This window comes from Coturnix japonica, chromosome 13 (genome assembly GCF_001577835.2).
Source record: "Coturnix japonica isolate 7356 chromosome 13, Coturnix japonica 2.1, whole genome shotgun sequence".
Classification (NCBI taxonomy): domain Eukaryota; kingdom Metazoa; phylum Chordata; class Aves; order Galliformes; family Phasianidae; genus Coturnix; species Coturnix japonica.
In genome coordinates this window covers 3,789,314-3,808,316 of record NC_029528.1, presented here as the reverse complement: position 1 = coordinate 3,808,316, position 19,003 = coordinate 3,789,314, and the positions used below count along the sequence as shown (strand labels likewise).

Here is a 19,003-nt window from a genome sequence, read left to right as displayed (position 1 = left end):
GTGAGATATACTGATATGATTTCTCAGTGCTTTCACACCCAATCCTTTACCTCTTCTGAATAACTTTATGGCTAACTACAGAGTCTGGCAAACCAACTGAAACAGGTAATTACCAAAACTTTACTCGGTGCTGCATCAAGCAATCTGGTCTTGAACTACATGCCATGCAATATTACTATGTGGGGCTGTATGAAAAGTTTTGATAGGACTCTGAAGTGTATGGATGGTTAGCATTGAGCACAGAGCAAAATAGGGACACCTTCCAGCTAGCATGCATCACTTGCCTCCAGTCCTCATTAGCTCGACACCTGAACCTGTATTAGCTACTCCCACAAATAAGCGCCATCAGCCAACCAGAGCATCTCACACCACTGTTACAGCGGTTCACACACAGACAGCTGATGAGCTTCAGGGGGCCCTTAAGCATATTATTTCATTTCTGTTTCCTGAAGTTAGAACCAGTAAGCCTTGAATTTATGCAATTACTCTATGATGAAAAATAGAGCATGAAATATATTCAGATGGTTTATATCACCACACCGATATATAGCAAGCTAGCTTTTCCATACATACGTAACTATATTAAAGTAATTTACTTATAAAAGGCCAGAGCACTTTAATATTAAAGCTGCAAATACTGGCAAAGAACTATGGCAGGCTCCATGGCTGAACACAGAGCAGAAAAAAATGCAGTAAGTTGCACACTGTCCTCATTGTATTTTGGATACTCTGAAATCTTAGGTATACAAAAATCAAAAAGCCATCTTTATGGTAAAGACAGTGGTATTCTGCTTAACAGTCTGCTCAAAGATTCACAAATCTAGGTATCTACCTTGCTTCCACTGACGTTATGGAATTTCTTCTCCAAAACTTTCTTCACTGGATCTTCTTCCTTGAAAGTGATGAACACAAACCCCCTCCTTTTGTTGGTCTTTGGATCCATTGGAAGTTCAATTGCTTCAATCTGAAAACATAAAATACTGCTTTAGGCTCAAATTTTAGCAGAACAGTGAAGTACGCAGCATTTGGTACAGTAAAACTGTAAGCCTCACACCTACACACATTAAGCAACACTAGAAGTTGCAATGCTCTTCCCATAGGAACATTAGCTTTCAAACCAGAGGCTTCAACTAACTATAGAAATCTTAAAAAGAATTTTAAGATAAAATGTAACAGTTTAAACTCAAATGAGGTATCTAACCTCCTGGCAGCGTAACCATTTAGTGCAAATGCCTGCCTTTCTCACACAATAAGAAACCTCTGGATCACTTACAAAAGACTTGACACATCTCAAATTAATCTAGTTTGCAATTATTAGTAATCTAAACAGTAACTGTTAACCATACTGTGTTTCAGTGCTCAGTTAGATAGCATTACACACCTCTCCAAACTCGCCAAAGTATTCCCTGATTTTTTCTTCTGTGGCTTCGGGGTTAAGTCCACCAACAAATATTTTCTTCACTGGATCCTTTTTCATTGCCATGGCTTTCTTGGGATCAATTAGTCGTCCATCTAGCCTGTGTTCTTTCTGTTCCAGAACCTAAAAGATAATTTAATTAGATTAACTTAAGCTAGAAAGTTTCCCTTTAATTTAAGAATCTGAGGAATTGAGAACAAAGCTTAAACTTGCTCACCTTTTCAACACTCCCAGGTTCTTTGAAGAGTATAAATCCAAAGCCCCTGGATCTTCCTGTGTTAGGGTCCATCTTTATCGTACAGTCAGTTACCTCACCAAACTTGGTGAAGTAGTCTTTCAAGTCTTTTTTGCTTGTATCCCAACTGAGGCCACCAACAAACATTTTCCTGCAATTTCAAAGAGAAGAGCTATTTAGATTCAGGAAGCAGTACAGAAAAGCACATGCAGCAAGATGCTCACAGTGGTACATGCCTCAGCAGCATTGTCAGAACAGGTCCAACTGTTGAATGTTAGACACTTTTGCATATTGTCTAAATCTAACACTACAGGGACACACAAGGGTTTGTTTCCCCCAAATACACTCTTCTTTGGGGGAATTACAGTGCAGTCTGCTATTTATTATGTTAAAAAAAAAAAAAACACCACAGAAAAGATTGCTTCGAATACTCCTCACCAGTAACTTATGATCTTCCACTGTGATTTTGTTACTTGCAACGAAGCAGTATTGATTATCAATTACTGCCTCTTCCTTTTTGAAAGGAACTGAGGTCATAATACTGCTTTGAAAGCACTCGGGCTAGTAAAGGGCACCAAGATCAAAATACTTAAGATCTCTTTTATTTTTATGTTCATTTGTCAAAATTATTCGCCTTAAGAACCACCTGCAGAATTTAAAGCATATCCGTGATGGCTAAGAACAGTCTCCTACAACAGACAGGACTTTGGACCTGCCTTAACAAGTACACTGTGCACTTCTTCCTGCTCAGCTACTGAATCTAGTTCTACCTTCATTAGTGTGAAGGTATTAAGCCAGTCTTTGTTTTCGTGGGAGGCCACAATATAGTACTTCCCTACCCAGCTCTGAAGTGTCACAGAGAAATATCAACTACTGAAGTGCAATACAGAATTGAAACTATGCAAAACTAAGATCAGTCAACAAGGCACTTTTCAAATGCCTCACTTAAATAAAACCATTAACAGCACAACTATTTTCTATTTTCAGAGTTTCCAAGGTAACAAACTGAGCTTTTAAAAGCATTTGAGCCTTTTTACCTAACTACAAACTAAAGCAGTTTAAGTTGTCACTACTCCGTTCAGAGGTAACCATGATCTGGCAGTAGAAGCTAGCAACAATTTAGAAACCACCTATATCTAAATAAAAGTGGCCATTGGTGTTAATGCAGAACTTTGACCTGCCAAAACCAGCATCCATTTAGGTTCAAATGGCAACACAAGATGTACTAAAGTGATTAATCTGTTTGCTAGAACTTTTTCATGTTACAGGAGGAAACTATATCCATTACAGGCTATAGCTCTAATTTTTCAGATCCAGCTGTGCACTCCCAATTAAGTCGTGTGGTTATTTAAGGCCTAAGTCACCTTACAGCCATTAAAACAAGAGGCATTAAGGAAAAACCGTTCCAGAGCTTACTAAACCTTTCAATAATGGCTAAAAAAAACAAGTAACCTGACAGCTCCGTTCTCATTGAAAGATCTTACCGACCAAGCAATAATGCCAACCATAAAAAGCTGTTTTCAGTAGCATACCCTGGCATCACTAGATGTTCTTACAGAATAGACCCAAGAGAAATTCAAAGGTTGGGATGACAGGAGTTTATCTGCAGGAAGCTTCAGCCACATGCCCTAAGGATGGGGCTACACACACAGGTACTGCCACGTGCTAAAGTAATGGCTTACCACAGGAGTAGATATCACATCAATATACAATCTTTTGGTTTTTAAAGTGGTACAATCAACACCTGCATATATTTCAACACCACAATACAGAGCTTCTGAATTAAGAGTTCTTAGTATTGCATTTTCTCTTCAGAGCCATGCAAACTGGACAATCACACTGCTAATGCACAGTCGCTTTTTCCCCCCCTCCCTAGAATCAAATCAAAGCAATTTTCAGCTACTAACTGTATTTATGTCTATGCCCTGAGCTTTATCTTGGGCAGATCTTGTGCACAGGCTTAAAATTGTCATTCAATTCAATCCCTATGAATAATTCTTGTTGGTTTCACTTCTTTCTCTTTAGAGATGTTAGTCTACAGGTTTGGCTGCAATTTGTCACATCCTGTGTGATAAATGGGACAATATCACCCACTTTTCAAGGAACCCTGCAGGCTAAGGGTGTAAAAAGAAAATTCACATAGTTTATACATGTGTAGTTCTTAATCTTTCAATGACGTGGAAAAAAATGGTACATCCGGCCGTAGGTTACAGGAAGCTCCTATAACTCTTACTCCTTCCCTTACAAACAGAAACCTATTGCACTGCCGCAGCTTCAGCTCTGTGCAGCCTCAGAGACACGGCCCTGACTCAGGGCCCAGTGACAACAAAGAAGTTCCAGTTAAAGGTCTGAGTAGCCAGGCTCAAAGAAGAGGCTGCACAAACAGGCAGGTAGTTCTCATGCCCAGTGAGTATATTCAAAAAGATAACGAAAGGATCGATTGTGATCATAAATAAATTTAAGTCTTCTTGTGTACAAACGCTGCTACTGAAACACAGCAAAAGCCCCGACTACTCCCAGAAAACACTCTTAAGCAATAACAATTCTGACAATGCTGCGAAGATGTAAACCAGAATCACTCGTACTTTTCCATCACACCGCAGATCTTTTATCTCGTGTTGCTTTTCCCTTCCTTCCTCTAAAAATACTTAAGATCGCCACCGTTACACGTCCCAACCCCGTTATTTCTCACGCCTTACACAAATCGCGCTCGCGTTCGGCCGACAGACGGGTTTCTCTAAGAAGCCCCCAAAGTTCTCAGCCCCGCTCCGTGCAGCGGGCGGCTCCTTCCTTTCTCCCCTGTGCTTTAAAGCGGACGGGGCCGAGGCGCGATGCCGATGGAAATCCCTTCCATTTTACAGCGCGAGCCGGCGAGAGCCCGCGGCCGCCCCTCCCCCAGCCACCACATGGCGCCAACAAAAGGCAGCTCCAGAACAAAGGGAGCGCTGCCGCTCCGGGCCGCCTTCCGCCGCCCGGCCGAGCGCGGTGCCCGGGGCCGCCCGCCGTCCTCCCCCGCGGGGCCCGGAGCCGCTCCGCCCGCCCCTGGGCCGCGCCGAGTCCTGGCGGCCGCGCTCCAACGCGGCACATGGCGCCCAAAGCGGGATGGGGGGAGGTGCGGGGGGTGCGGCCCGCTCCCGCCCGCCGCTTACCCCGCGTCCTCCTCGTTCTTGCTGGCGTTGATCTGGTCTCCTTCGGCCCCGTTCTGGCTGGCGGTCACCCCCGCCGTCCCCGCCGCAGGGCCGGCTCCCGCTGCCGTTCCCGCTGTCGCTGTCGCCGTGGCTCCGCCGGTGTCGGCCTGCTGCTGCTGCTGCTGCTGCTGCTCCCCGGAGCTCTCGGCCGCTTCGTGCCCGTTCTGGGTGGCGCCGGCGGCGGCCGCCAACTGCTGCTCCGCTTCGGACATGGTGCCCCGTCCGCAGAGCCGAGATGGCCGAGAGGCGCCTGCAATAAGAGCAGCGGGGCCGCCGGTCAACGAGGCCGCTCCCCCCGCAGGGCTGGGCCGGTCTGATCCGGTCCGCCGCCGCCCCTCCCCCCCGCGTGCCGCCGCCCGCCCCTACTCACTTTAAAAGCCGCTCGCGATAAAATCAATCCGGGCCGGCCGGAATCGGATTAAAATCCCCCCCCGGTGCTCGGGCCGCTCCGCTCCGCACCGACCCACCGCCGCCTCCTCCCCCCGACACACGCACTATGCGGCCCGAAGCTTTAACGCGTGGCCGCCTTTATACCGCCGGAGCCCGGGCCACACGGCAACAAGATGCCTCCCGGTTGGCAGTCGCTCTTTGTCACTCATCGGATTCGGCGGCTCCTATTGGTTCCTCGGCGCTGGGCGGGAGGGGCGCGCGGGGTGAGGCGAATGGCGGCCCGCGGGACGGGGCTGTGAGGGAAAGTGTGAGCGGGCTGCGCGCCTCGCACCTCAGCGCCCGCGGATGGACGCCGCGTTCATTCACAACCGCGTTAATTCACAGCCGCGTTGTCTTCTCGAGGCCCTTCCCCATAACAGACCGGGCTCGAAGCCCAGCCCCGGAGCCGTAACGCCCCGCCGCAGCCTCGTAACGGTGCGCTGCCGTCCCGTTGAGGCGCGGTTATGGCGGCGCCGCCGCGTTTCCTGCCGCCGCCCCGTGGAGGTGCGGGCCGCGCTGAGTCAGTCCCTCCAGGGACACACGGTTACTCCGTGCTTCCAGCCCTGCTGCTTTTACAACAGAACGGCCGGAGTTTGTTGTTTCTCGGTGGAAACTTGGAGTCTGTGTTACATAACTCAGAGCTGGAGCTGAGCGCGACTGGGCCGGCGTTGTGTTTGCATAAGGATGTATCTACCAACCCTCATTTGTCCATAGCTCATACCATATATCTCATACCATAGCTCATCTGTCCGCAGCAACGGCACAGAGCTCAGCTTTGGGATGGAGAGACAAAGATTGCTGCCACCTCTTTAAAGCAGAATTCAGCCCATTGCTGGTGGTGCACTAAAAGTTATTTATCACTTTTTGTAGTGATAAATGTAAACACAATGCAGCGTTCCACCCTCAGATGTGGCCTCTGGCCCAACTTACCTGCGCTGCTGCTACAGGTCAGGAAGTGCATGTGGCGTAATGGAGACACACAGCGCTATTCACCTTTATTCTGCAAGATATCAAGTCCAGGATCCAGGCTGACCTTCAGCAAACCACTTTTAGTCTGACTTCTATCCTGTGTGAGTTTTTAAAGTAGCGCCTTAGTAAAATCACAACACACTGTGGGATGTTTGGTTTCATAAGCAGCACAATGTATATAGAGTATTAAAGGTAAGCACAAAATAAAATCAATGTAGCATGTTCAGATTGAGAAGCTTTTAACTTAAAAACAGTTTGAATCTATAAGCCAGATTTCTTAAGAGGAATAGAAAAATAAATATTATACTTAGTAGAAGATCAAATGACAAACAGTCCCCAGCCACACCCAGGAATTTGAAGCCACTCTTTTGCTTTGCTGCCTGTGGTACTTGACATGAGAGCCATGTTAACTGGTCCAGGCTGAGCATTCTGCTTTGATTCTCACACACAGCAAAACTCCTTCCTGTTTCTTACTGGAATTCTAACAGGTTTTCTTACAGTTTCTCAAGTTTAAATTCTTGAGCATAACAACTATTTGCTTCCTCATTTTTTTTACCCTCATACCCTGTTTTGCTGCTCACAAATTGAAAAGTATTAAATCTACCTGAAAATAGATTATCTAAATGAGCAACTATGGGCAAGCACCACAACCATCTTTTAATTGTAAAGTTTATGAATTTGAATGTTCCTTGAGGTCAAAGAACATCTAACTAGCAGGCCTGAAAATTGTGATAACATAGAACAGGTTGTGTATCCCTTTTCTAATATAGATACTTATCTTTACAAGGCTGTGGTTTTTAAAGTTTTCTCCAGTACTAAATCTTAAGTATAATTAGAAACAAAGATTTTTGTTGTTATTGTAAGATGTTGTTTCCCTAATCTGTACCATCTCAGGGAAACTTACCCCAAATCCAGCAAGAGATCTTCTGTTAGCTTCTTTTAGGCCAGCCTTGGCTTAGATTGTAATCAGATCTGAACCCAAAGCTGCCATCACCTGTATGTGTTAAGTTATACAGAGCCACCAGCTTGCTTCAATTAGAAATTATCCTGCATTTGCTTAAGTCACTCAGGCTGAACTGATATCTGCAGCTGGACTTAAATGGGGGGGGTGGGGGGGTTGGATGAAAAGTTAAGTAATGCCAAGCTTCATTAACTACTTTCTTTCTTGGATGGTTTTATATTTAAGGCAGATGGATGCAGAAGTGTATTCTGAAGTTACAAGTTTATAGACCGGCAGCAAGAGTAGATCAAAATGGGTGGCTGTTTATAGAAGTAAGTCTGTTGTCTAAGCTTAGGTTCAGATGATGGATATAATCTTTTGAGATCTGTTTTTTTCTGGTCAGGCCCATCTCCATCTCTCAGCTTGGCCATTCCAAGCAGCAGTTTCCAGCTATTATGTCTATTTGATGCTGCATAGAAACAAGGTAGAGATATATATCTAAGGAAGTAAAAGGTAAATGTCTAGTATCTGTATATGTGCTGTGCCCATGCACAGATGAGTAGAAGCTTTATAGGAAACAGTGAGTCTATGCCAGCCTCTAGAGGTATTCAACATGAATGCATCCTGAGCAGAACTGTGGAACTGAGCAGGAGAGGCTATTTTAAAATGGCTCAGTAGAATTCAATTGCTTCAGATGATTTACGTTGTAGGGGCTATTCTTTGTGGAACAAAAGGTAAATAGAACTTGATCAATATGTGTATGGGCTTACAACTGAAAGCCAGAAGTTGTGTGTGGAGTAGAAAATATTTGATGTGGAAAGACATGGAGAACTGACATCAAAAGATGGTCTACAAAATACAATACTTCTGCAGAAATTCTGAAAGGAAGGGAACGGTTTAAATATTGTGATCAGAGGAAAAGGTATCAGCAGTAACTGAGGTGAGGAGAAGCAGCTTGTGCAGGATCCCCAGCCATGGCAGTAACTCACAGAAGTCACAGCAGTTTGGACCAATCTGAATGTAAAACTCCCATTCCTGACTGTGAAGTTCCACCTACTCCTTTGTGCAGTTAAATGTAAAATAACTCAGCTGAAAAGTGGTTGGTTTTCAGCCAAATCATTTATCTAGCACACACTTATTACATGACAGTAAATTGCAATGGAAACACCTTAAGTTTGAAAGGAGGCAGTAATATGAGGCAATCGTATCTGTATTTGTCAATTAGGACAATGAGCTATGAGTTAGGAGGGAAGGGAGGAGAGAAATTATATCAGAGTTTACTGGTGCTCTTGCAGACATGGAAAGAAACACAAGGGAAGCTGTTGCTGTTGGGCTGTGGAAACAGCAGTAGGTGAAAATAATTGCAAAAGCCAAGGTAAGAGGAAAGCTAAACGTGCTAAAAATGACTGGAGACAGAAGAGTTTGGTTTAAGATTTGTTGAGAAGCTTTTAGATGAGTAGAGGAAGCAAAACTGTGATTGAAGTGACTTTAGGGTGCAGCCAGGCAGGAGATGTGGTTGGAAGACTTACAAACATGAGATGTGAGGAGGCACTTCTATGGAGGGGTTGTATTAAATTAACCGATTGATTACAAGAGACTGAAGTGCATCTGTGCAGGTGCTGGGGGGTCAGGGAGAGTGTGTGGCAAAAGCTGTGAACATATGAAAGAGTGGGCATGAGGATCAGGAAATAAAATAGAAGAAGGTCAGCAGAGCATGCTGTAGATAGGAAGTTTGTTATTACTTAGAGCCTTGTAGAAATAAGATCTTTAAAGAAAGTAGTGAGGTAGCAAATACATGAAAGCAGAAATGAAGGCTTGAATTGTGTTAGTCAGAAGCAATATAAAGTTAGCTCGGATTACAGGCGTGTAGGCAAGCTGCAGCAGAGTCGTTAGCTGTAAGAAATGGAGCAGGGAACGGGCTCACAGGAGCGGAAGTTTGCTTGGTCACAGGATTTCCGTCAAAGACACTTTGCACTGCAAAAGCAAGCACGGCTGCAGCACGTTCTGCGTGTGGGTATCCCAGCCTTCATCGTAGGAGACAGAAGCAAATAAAAATGATGTCAGTGGTGGACAGAAGTTGTTTGTGTGGCAAATGAATAGCCAGTCAATGATTACTACTATTTTTTTGGAGTTCAAAGTTTGAAAACAGTATCTTTTCCTTAAGAACATCATTTCTTTGCTACTAGAATGCATCTGCAGCCACAATCTTGTTATTATAGTGTTATTATATTCCATGCCAGCCCAAAATAAGACAACCAAGGCTTGTTAAACTGCTTAACAGGTCAGATACAGCAGCAGAGCTGTGCCCGGAGAAGTATTCGGGACTTAAAATGGTTTGTTGCATTGTAATTAAAATTTCAGGTTTTGTTTGTTTCTTTTCTTAGCTCTTAATAACATCCCTGGGCTACAGAAGTTAGAGAGGACGCTTCAAACCAGCCTTTTAGTCATTAAAGTAGCTTTAAAAGCGCTACAAAGATACCATGCGTACAATAACAGTATCAACACGGGGTTAAAAGGTCGGGTCTATGGAATTTAAGGATTTAGAAGAAACCTTTGAGATACTCTTAGCGTGTAAAGCTACTTCTTTGTTAGGGAACACACGATGTTATTTTCTCTTAATGCGCGGGGTCCCTTTAAATGTGCAACTCTGCATTATTAAACGGTCGTGGGAAGTGTAGCAGGAGGAAACCCCGGGTAATTGGCTGCAGCTTCAGATGCAGCAGCTCGCTCATTGGAGAGCAGAGGATTCTCTGAGTTGCTAAAATTAGATGATCTCCACCCTCCAGAAATGCTTCTGGAAACAGCAAGGAGGAGAAATTGTGACACAGAAGGATGGGGAGTGCACGGGACACTGCTCATGGGGAGGCTGCAGCAGACAAGGATGCACGGACAGATATTGATGCATTTTTTTTTTCCTATCTTTTTTAACTGAGAGCAAAATGCACCCAGCTAAAGGAACTGCGAGAGATTAAAGTCAGCAGTATTCTGTGAGGATATTAAATTCAACGTTTTTTAAGTAATAATCGGAAATATTCACTGGGGCTGAGGGAGGCTTTTGAGCTGCTAAGCCTGGGGTCAGCCTGTCAGCCTTGTAGGCGTTTGGTTTGCAAAGAGAATTAACCCTGAACTAAAAGGAAAAATAGATGAACTCCCAGATCTTTCTAGGAATTTATTTCTCACAAAACACGTCTTTCCCTTATCTGTGAGCAGTTGCTGCATTTACAGTATCTCCGACTGCTGGTTGAGCTCTCTCTGTTTAAGAAGCCGACATGAGTGCTTGTCTCTTGGTCCATCTCACCCCAAGGGCTCAAATGGAACATTAATTCCAGCTGGATGTGACAAACAGATGTCACCCGGGATCCCATCACTGCTGGCAAACACACAGCAGTGGAAGAGGCCTGAATGTGAGGAGTCCATGGGCTGGTGCTGGCGTTATCGCAGCCACCGGGCTGTGCTGAGCCGATAGCAGCTGGCAGGCCTCAGCGGGGCGGCGGGCTGCTTGTTTCTGTGTTAAAACCGGGTAACACCGGGGACAAAATGCCTTTCAATCCAAAGTGCTGAGAAACTGTGTTCTAGAGTTGGGAATTGAGGTCAGCGCCCGCTCTGTTGTGAGCTGCGGGTCCGACGGGAAATAAACAGGAGGTGCCGTGCGTGCTGCCGCCACACGGCGAGATTTAAAGAACCTGCAGGGGGCTTTGGCAATGAAAAGTTTGTTTCTGTTCCAAAACACCGGTTCTACAGCGTAACCTCTGTTCATGAGCGTCAGCTGTGAGATATTGCTTTCAGCGTGGAGTAAAACCGACAGAAAGCTGTGTCACAGGATTAACAACGCATCAGATCCCCAAAACAAGCTATTTTACTCCTTTCCTTACGCTCTTATCACACCTAGAGCTCAGGAAAGAGGCAAATGAGATCCGGAAAGCGCGGTTGCCGAGGGTGCGGCCTCCCCCCGCTCAGGCAGCGCCGCTCCCGGCCGCCATTTCTGCTCCACCCCCGCACACGCACGCAGCCGCCCGCTGCCAGGGCACGGCCGCCATCTTGTGGCCAATGGCAGCTGCCCGCATTGCCCTGCCGGCACCTGGCAACGGGGCGGGCACGGAGGAGCCGTTGGTGACCGGGAGCTTTCCGTGTGTGTTTGCGTGTCTTCAGAGACTCACGGGCACGGAGGCCAAAACCCAGGGAGAACCGTGTCTCAGGAAACCATCCCACGTTACTTACACTATTCGGAGATAAACGTTGTCATCAACTGCTGTCGTTGTAGGGCTAAGAAGTTCTAATGCAGAAAGATGGAGAGGCTCATGCCAGAACCTCAGATTTTTGTGGAAAAAACACTGGCTCTCATCAAACCTGATGTTGTAGATAAGGAGGAAGAGATAGAGGATCTCATCCTCAGATCCGGATTCCTGATTGTTCAGGTAAAAAGCTGCGTTCCTGAGATAACAGCTGCAGTTGGTGGGTCACGTCAATGGTCTTCTTAACTTTCAGCAGTCAGTTCAATAATTAAAAGCTTCTGTTGCCCAAAAATCGGTTTATATTTTTCACGTCATCAACCACAACTCCCAGATTCCTCGAGGATACATTTCGTTGGTGTGTGACATGGAAGAGAACCCACCAGACTTCGCTGACAGAAGAAACCCCATACTTCCTTCATGAACTGGGTTCATTAACAAATGAACTCAAAAACAAAAAGCCTTCTTCCATGTCCCCCCGTGGGGTTGGGTTGGTCGCTGGGTGCCGCTGTCGTCCTCATCGTGTTTGCTTTCTTCTCTTCCTCCTCCTCCCCCTCCTAGTAGTGTGGAGGCAGCACCTTCGGCACCGAACTTTGAGGGCACTGGCTGAGCAGCAACCAGGCTTCTAGATACAAGTATTACATGTATATGCTTCCCTAAAACTGTCATCTTTCGTAAATGCCTTGAAAAGTTTGAAAAGAGTTTGAAAAGAACTTGTTCTTTTTTAATTTCTTCCTCTACATTTCTGTTTGTTTTAAGTATAGGAAATTCATCAGAAGATTAGAGTTGTGTGTGTGCGTGTGTGTGTTTTGTTTTCTTTCTTAATGAGAAGAGCTTTACAGTCATTAACTTTTGACATTGAGGCTGATAGGAATCTGAATGCTCAGCACTCTGTATCACATTAGAGCAGGCTCAAAGAAAGGAGTTTTTAATAAGTTAATTTCTCTCCAGGCTGCCCTGTGCCCTCTGCTGGATAACCTGTTACACCTGGCCTAATTCTGGCTACCTGCAGGCAGGATAGCTATAGTGAAAATCCTAAAGCACCGAATGAAAGAAAGAACAATTGTATAATTAATGCTGCGGGTATTAATTATAACACAGAAACCTCTTGGTTGGTTGCTTCTTTGTTTTGTTTTCTTTTCATTGTTTGTTGTTTCTGTTGTTGTTGTTGCTTTGTATCTCAAGGGGGACCAAATCTGAGAGAATCAGACTAAGCTGGGAAGTTACCCTGTACCTCTTCAGCTTGCACTTGAAAATGTGACTGCCTCCAAAGAACAGTGTGGTACCTGAGGTAGCAAACCAGCTCTATTTAGTAAACTTTTTTCTTTCTCTTCTCTTTTACGCTTTTCTTAGAAACGGAAGCTCCAGCTGAGCCCAGAGCAATGTAGCATCTTTTATGCAGACCAGTATGGAAAAATGTTTTTTCCTAATTTAGCAGCCTATATGAGCTCTGGACCTTCACTTGCTATGGTTCTTGCCAGACATCGGGCAGTCTCATATTGGAAGGAATTGCTTGGACCATCAAACAGCATAAAAGCCAGGCTGACTCACCCTCACAGGTAAGCCTGGTTTTGGTGAAGTCAGAAGGATTCTGTTGTTCTCTTAAATAAAAGGGAGATCAGGATTTCTCCCGCCTTCTTCTGCTCTCTCTCTTTCAGACGAGATAAGGATTTTTAATATTATCTCTAGATTATGCATAGCATAAGTTTTCACCTTTGCATATGTAAAGTTCACTCATTTTACTGAGAACACTGAATGAATATGTAAATGCAAATTTTCATCTCCTACTTAATTTGTTTAAAAACAAATTATTTAGGCTATGTGTATTGCTTTCATACTGTAGACACTTCAGAGGTATTTGCAGTTGCCCATTGAGCAGGTCTTTCTCTTGCTTTTAGTTTAAGAGCAATCTATGGGACTGATGATCTGAGGAATGGACTTCATGGCAGTTTCAGCATTCCCTTGGCAGAAAGAGAAATTCGATTCATGTTTCCAGAAGGTAAAATGATGCTAAAAATTTACTGCCAGCCTTTAGGAGGATAGAATCCCTCTCTCTTATTAATTGTCTCTGTTCAGATTCTAGATATAAGTTAATTCAGAAGGGCTTGGGCTTGTTTGCTTTGTGCAAATGTGTATTTATTTATGTTGATATTTTTTCCTGCAAAAAGCATACCAGTTTCTATTGGAAGAGTTGTTATAGTTACAGTGACTGCTTCTACTTTTCAAACTCCGTAGTTTGGGAATTGGAGCAGATAAAACTGCAAATAAATCTGGAAGCTATTGTAACCTAGCACATTCTTCAGGCAGTGATCAGACCAGGGACTCCTATTGGCTTGAGAAGATTGTCCCTCTTGGGCTTGGAATGAGCAATGTCTGTTCAACAGCAATGTCTGTTCAACAGCAACTGTTCACTCACATGATAGTGCTATTCCTAAGGTAAATGCTAGAGAAATGGATCGTAGTACCTGGAAAACTGGGAGATGGTCTCTTGTTTATAAGGTAACATTGGAATTATGATTTTAGTCTTTGACAGAAAGAGGGGAAATTAGTAGAAAAGCTTGTTGTGTTTCCAATAGGCCTTACCTCATGTAAGCCATCACATTTGCTAGCAAAGCTGGATTTAACATGAGATATTTAAGGCTTCCAGAAACCAGAGCCAAGCTGCAGGAAGGAAATAATAAACATAAGGTATTTTCTTTCTCTCCTACCTCCTAATGAATCTTCAAAGATATAGATGTTTCTCCAAATGGTCTGAGTTTCTATCCTTTCAAAATTGGCTACAATTAGAAAGATTACCTCAGTGGCATTGTAAAGGAATTTAAATGGTGTCTTTGCAGTTTGTTGTGTGAAAATCTTAATAAATTATTACTATATTATTAACTTACATGATACACCGTTTACCTTAATATTATTATAAACAACCTATGAAAGACGGCCTTCCTTGATCACTCAAGTTGCTTTCCAACCCCTGTGTTTACTCTTTACAGCGATCTCAGAGCCAATTCCAGCTGGACAAAGAGTTAGAGATTACTTGAATCTTCATGTATATCCTACATTACTAGCTGGACTCACTGCACTTTGTAAAGAGAAGCCAGCAGATCCAATGGTATGGTATATCAGCACTGTGTTGTATGCTTTGTGATATGTTTGACGTGAATATTCGTGTTCCCTGTATATACATAAGCTACTCTTTTGCAAAAGAGCTGTGTTGTGCTCTGCTGTTTTAGTTAACTGCTAATGAGGTAGTCACATAGTGTTTGCCTTTCAAGAAGTTGATTTGTCTGTTAACTGCTGAGATGAGGGCCAAGGCTATATGTAATCCTCTTCCATTAAATGGTTGTTTTAGGTGACAACTATAGAACTATTGCCTACACGTAGTTGTTACAGATGTCTAGAAAAGCAAGTGCTATCATATGATGCCAAGGGGAAGGTTTTACTTTAATATTTCTAAGGTGTATGGGAAATTGGTAATCACAGCCTGAACCTCTGATTAATCAGCTGAGGCAAGTGTGGGGTCAGCTGTGGGAGCACAGGTGAGAGTAATTTAGCTGTGCTCCCAGAAGGGATGGAGCCTGACTCCACCTCCTCTAGACCTCATTTAATGGCTGACCACCACTAAGGCAGCATCTCTTGGGGATTGCTCTTTGCTGGAGAGTGCCTTAGTGGTTCCCAGCAGAACAAAGGCTTCCATATGGATGAGTTTTTCCTGTAAATAACCTTTTGGGTATTTACCACCATCTTTTCATTATTGTCATTGTACACTAAGGTAAGTTTGAGATAAAATAGCTCTCATAATAGATTTTTGGTAAGCTTACTTAGATGCTAATCACACAGGTAGTAGTTACATGCTTGAGTAAAACACTTTAGAGTTCTTAGCAAGGCTGTCTTTACTTCATCATTATGTTTAATTTAATAATATTGACATAATCTTTCTTTAGGATGAGCAATTATTTTGACTGTATGGCACTGATAACAGTTACACAGGCTGCCCCCACTGTTCACCAGGAAAACTAATTATGATTCTTCTGAGAAAAACCCATCTTGAGTGATCAATCTGGCTTATAGAAAAGTATGTCATCTTAACCCTCTATATATTAAATTGGTACATCTTGCCCTCTTCTAAAGGAGATACCAAGGATCTCTTTTAACAAAAGATTTCACATGAATTGAAGCTCTTAGTGAGGGGGAATAAAAGATTTTATTGGATTTTTCCTTTCAGCACCTAAATAGAATTAGTTTTCATTCCTCTGGAAAAATTCAGTATTTTTTTTTACTTGCACTATTATTACAATTTAAGTAGTTCACACAAGTATGTATTTAGGAATGCAGACAATCAATCAGTGTGATGACTGACTGGGAGTTGTGCTGCATTCTACGTTATTAGCAAACTTTTAATCCACATTGTGTTTTCCCGTAAGAGACACTGCAGAGGAAAAAGAAAAATACCTTAAGAACAGTCTGAGGTGTTTCTGTGACCTGTGTCAGATTAAATGTACTGTAATTGCTCCAGCTTTACAGTCCATTCACTTTGTCTGTACGTCAGACACTGTTACCTCTGAAATCTAAGAAACTGAGATACAGTGTCCCTGCAGCAGTCACTTCATCCATCCCTTTGCCCTGAGGCCAAACCAATTGTAGGTAACCATTCCCAGCTAAAGGTTTGTCTGGCCTGTTCTTCAGTGCTCCTAATGATGGAGATTCTCATTCATTCGTCATTCTACTGTGTCCTGAGGCAATCTATTTCAGTGCTTAGATATATACAATTGAAAACCTTTCACTGAAACTTACTAAGTCTCCTGTGCTCCAGTTCTAAACTCATGACATTTTTTGTTTTCAGTATCCCCAGAGGACATGGAAGACAGTGTAACGTCTCCTTTCTTTTGCAGCAACCTATTGCATGTTTGAACGCTGTCACTCTGTCTCTCTCTTTTTTCCCAGTCATTTCTTCACTGTAATCAAAACGTATTTTTTCTTTCCTCTATCTTAACTTGTAGGTCACGTTTCCCTAAATCATTTTGTTTCTTTGTTTCCAATTAACCTCAGCGCTCTGAGAGCATTTTTTTGGCCTGTTATGCAACCATAAATAGTAACTTCACCTAGACCATTTTCCTCTTCCTTGCCCATGAGAAAGTTATCTGCCTACAGAAACATATTAACTCTTTCTTCCACGTTCTTAATGTCTGCAACCTTGTTGCAAAAGGAAAATAAGCTTGATTTGAGAAACATGTGTTGGATATAGCTTTTCAACTTGATCCTGCCAGGTGATTCACAGGGAAGCTGCTGGAGCATTTCCTTCTACTACGTTCACATATTCAGATATTGTTCTCCCATGAACTGAACTTGGGGTAGTTTTAACCTTTTGTTTGTTTCTCATGTGTTCTTCAGAAATGAAAAAACAACGTCAGTCACTCATAAATAGTTGGTAGCAGCACTGAGGTTGTCTCAGCCAATTTCCTGAAGTAACATAGAGTGAACTGCATCAGAGTCAAACCTTTTTTTTTTTGTAACTCTCTGTCTTTTTAAGGGCTGCCACGTATTGGTATGGTATGGCTTCCTTGTTTCTTATTTTTCTTCTTCGTTTGTCCTGAATTCTCACTGCTGCCATTGCTGTGAGAATGGCATAGCCCCCCTCCTGTTGTCTCATGTTCTTTAAAACCTTTCTCTTTTATTATATCTGGTAATAAGAGGAGAGTAATGTTTATCTTACTGATCTACTATTCTATCAACTCTTTCACTTGACAGTGTGGCTGTAAAGTTCATTTCATTCCAGGAACAAATCACCAACAGCTCTGCGAAATAAAAAATGAGGTGTTAAATCTTCTCTTTTACACATGGATAAATTGAAGCAAAGGGGTTGATTTGCCCAAGGTCAAGACTTTGGAAGATGAAGTTAGACATTCCTTACATTCTCACTTTAGTGCAATTTGCTAGAAAAATTACAGGAGCAATTTCAGAAAGTGACCATGCTTAATTTTTAATTTGTAGGCATTATGGAGTGATTTCAGTGCAGAAGGCTGTGGCATTTTTAATAAATCATTACTAGATAAATTAAATTTAATATTTGCTAGGAGTGGAGTTTCATTAAATGCTTTTGTGCATGTAACACATCTTAATTTCAAAACCCATTCTGATAATTTAAAGTATGGCCAAAATATTCCTATGCACAATGATAGACATTGCCAGGAAAAAGTCATCTTCTAAACATAGCGTGAGTTATATGAAAGCAATTTAAGTGGTGAAGATTCAAAAGAACATCTAGAAATATCAGGCTTTTTTTTTCTTCTTTCTTGGAGGGTCTTTTTGTAGGTATGTGTGTTAGAGGCTTCAAAATGCTTTAGATAGCTTTCTTTACACTTTATAGAGGAAACAAACAAACAAGAAAACACCCACAGAAGGTGTTGAATTTGTTGTTGTTGTTACACAGATATGGCTCGCTGACTGGCTGATCGAACACAACCCTAACAAACCCAGGTTACGACATCACGTCACTGCAGAAGAACACCAGGAGTAAGATCTCAGTGGAAATCTGCTCAAGCGTTCCAAGTTAGAGATGGATATCATCATTTTCATTGTATCCCTTGGCAAATAATATTATTTGAAGTAAATGTTATTCTCATAACTATTCTCATGTCTTTATGGAATCCGTGCTCTTTAACAGGATTTAACAGCAGTAGTAACTTTTCTATTGAATTAGAGAGTGTAGACTTACGTGATAAATGCACTGTGTCAGGTGATTAGAAAAGGATGAAATGATCTTCAGGTGTTACCTGGACAACTGTTTTCTCTATCTTGGTTTGGCTGTCTGGGGAAAATGAAATCATTGAGACAATCTCAGATTGTATTGCTGTTTACATTTGAAATTCACTGTGTTTTATTTGACAGTTTCAAGGGGATGGGCAAGGGGCTATGCTGTTCAACAGGCAATGGTTAATCCTGTACTCTATGTCTAAAGTAATTGGATTGGGCTGGGGGAGGGTAGGAGACTTCTTTGTATTTGTTTCCTTAACTTCAAACTTTTTATCTTGTGGTTTTCCTGGGTTGCGTGGAGAAAACATTGGTCTCACAGCTCTGAAACTTGAGTAGACTTGACTCATACTAAAACAAACTCATAGCTTGTTTTACAACAAACCTTACTTCTCAAACTTGAGTAATTAGCAGCAACTTAGGTCACTTGTCTGTAACATTAAACTTCTAGGCTAATTGTGTATCTTCTAAGAGAATTAATCCATACTTGCCACTTCAGGTAGCCAATCTCTACAAAAACAAAACAAAAAACCACAACAGCTGAACACTCAGATATAAATTAAAAATAACAAGGTCATTAGAAACACAGCACAGATCTCTCTATAACTAATTTCTTTTCCCTGTAATTATTGTTCCCTACAAGTGTTTGATTGCTGCAATTATAGGTCAGTTGTGCTTTGTGGTTTCCTGTTAGCCAGACCAAAGCATTTCTAGTTTGAATATGCCAGAAGCAAAAAACCAATGTATTCACAATGCATGCTCCTTCATTTTTGTTAGTTACTGTGGTGTTTGCTTGCTTACTTAGATGTGTTATAGTTTGACAATAAACATATCACTGATGTTACTGTTGGA

The 19,003-nt window shown here is 42.7% G+C and overlaps 2 protein-coding genes across 10 annotated transcripts in view; one reads left to right on the top strand and one right to left on the bottom strand.

The window, feature by feature from the left end:
• HNRNPAB (heterogeneous nuclear ribonucleoprotein A/B) overlaps nt 1-5,370 on the bottom strand; it is a 37,260-nt gene extending 31,890 nt beyond the window's left edge. For 5 of the 9 annotated variants that reach the window (XM_032447389.1, XM_015875627.2, XM_015875629.2 and 2 more), the window contains exons 1-5: nt 5,211-5,370; nt 4,802-5,090; nt 1,635-1,803; nt 1,382-1,540; nt 833-964 (exon numbers count right to left, since the gene is read on the bottom strand). In XM_032447389.1, coding sequence (XP_032303280.1) covers nt 833-964; nt 1,382-1,540; nt 1,635-1,803; nt 4,802-5,052 — 711 coding nt within the window. In that variant the 5' untranslated portion in view covers nt 5,053-5,090; nt 5,211-5,370. The remainder of the gene's footprint in view (nt 1-832; nt 965-1,381; nt 1,541-1,634; nt 1,804-4,801; nt 5,091-5,210) is intronic. The other 4 variants (XM_015875631.2, XM_015875633.2, XM_015875632.2 and 1 more) reach the window with 2 other exon arrangements.
• A 4,619-nt stretch (nt 5,371-9,989) lies between these two features.
• On the top strand, nt 9,990-19,003 carry NME5 (NME/NM23 family member 5). The gene is made up of 5 exons (XM_015875635.2): nt 9,990-11,593; nt 12,761-12,966; nt 13,306-13,406; nt 14,395-14,513; nt 17,832-19,003. The coding sequence occupies exons 1-5, from the start codon at nt 11,465-11,467 to the stop codon at nt 17,916-17,918; spliced, it is 642 nt and encodes a 213-aa protein (XP_015731121.1). The 5' UTR covers nt 9,990-11,464; the 3' UTR covers nt 17,919-19,003.

Coding starts and splice junctions, on each gene's coding strand:
- NME5 (XM_015875635.2), top strand. CDS start 11,465: ATGGAGAGGCTCATGCCAGAACCTCAGATTTTTGTGGAAAAAACACTG. Junction 13,407..14,394: donor TCGATTCATGTTTCCAGAAG/GTAAAATGATGC, acceptor TACTCTTTACAG/CGATCTCAGAGCCAATTCCA. Junction 14,514..17,831: donor AGAAGCCAGCAGATCCAATG/GTATGGTATATC, acceptor GTTGTTACACAG/ATATGGCTCGCTGACTGGCT.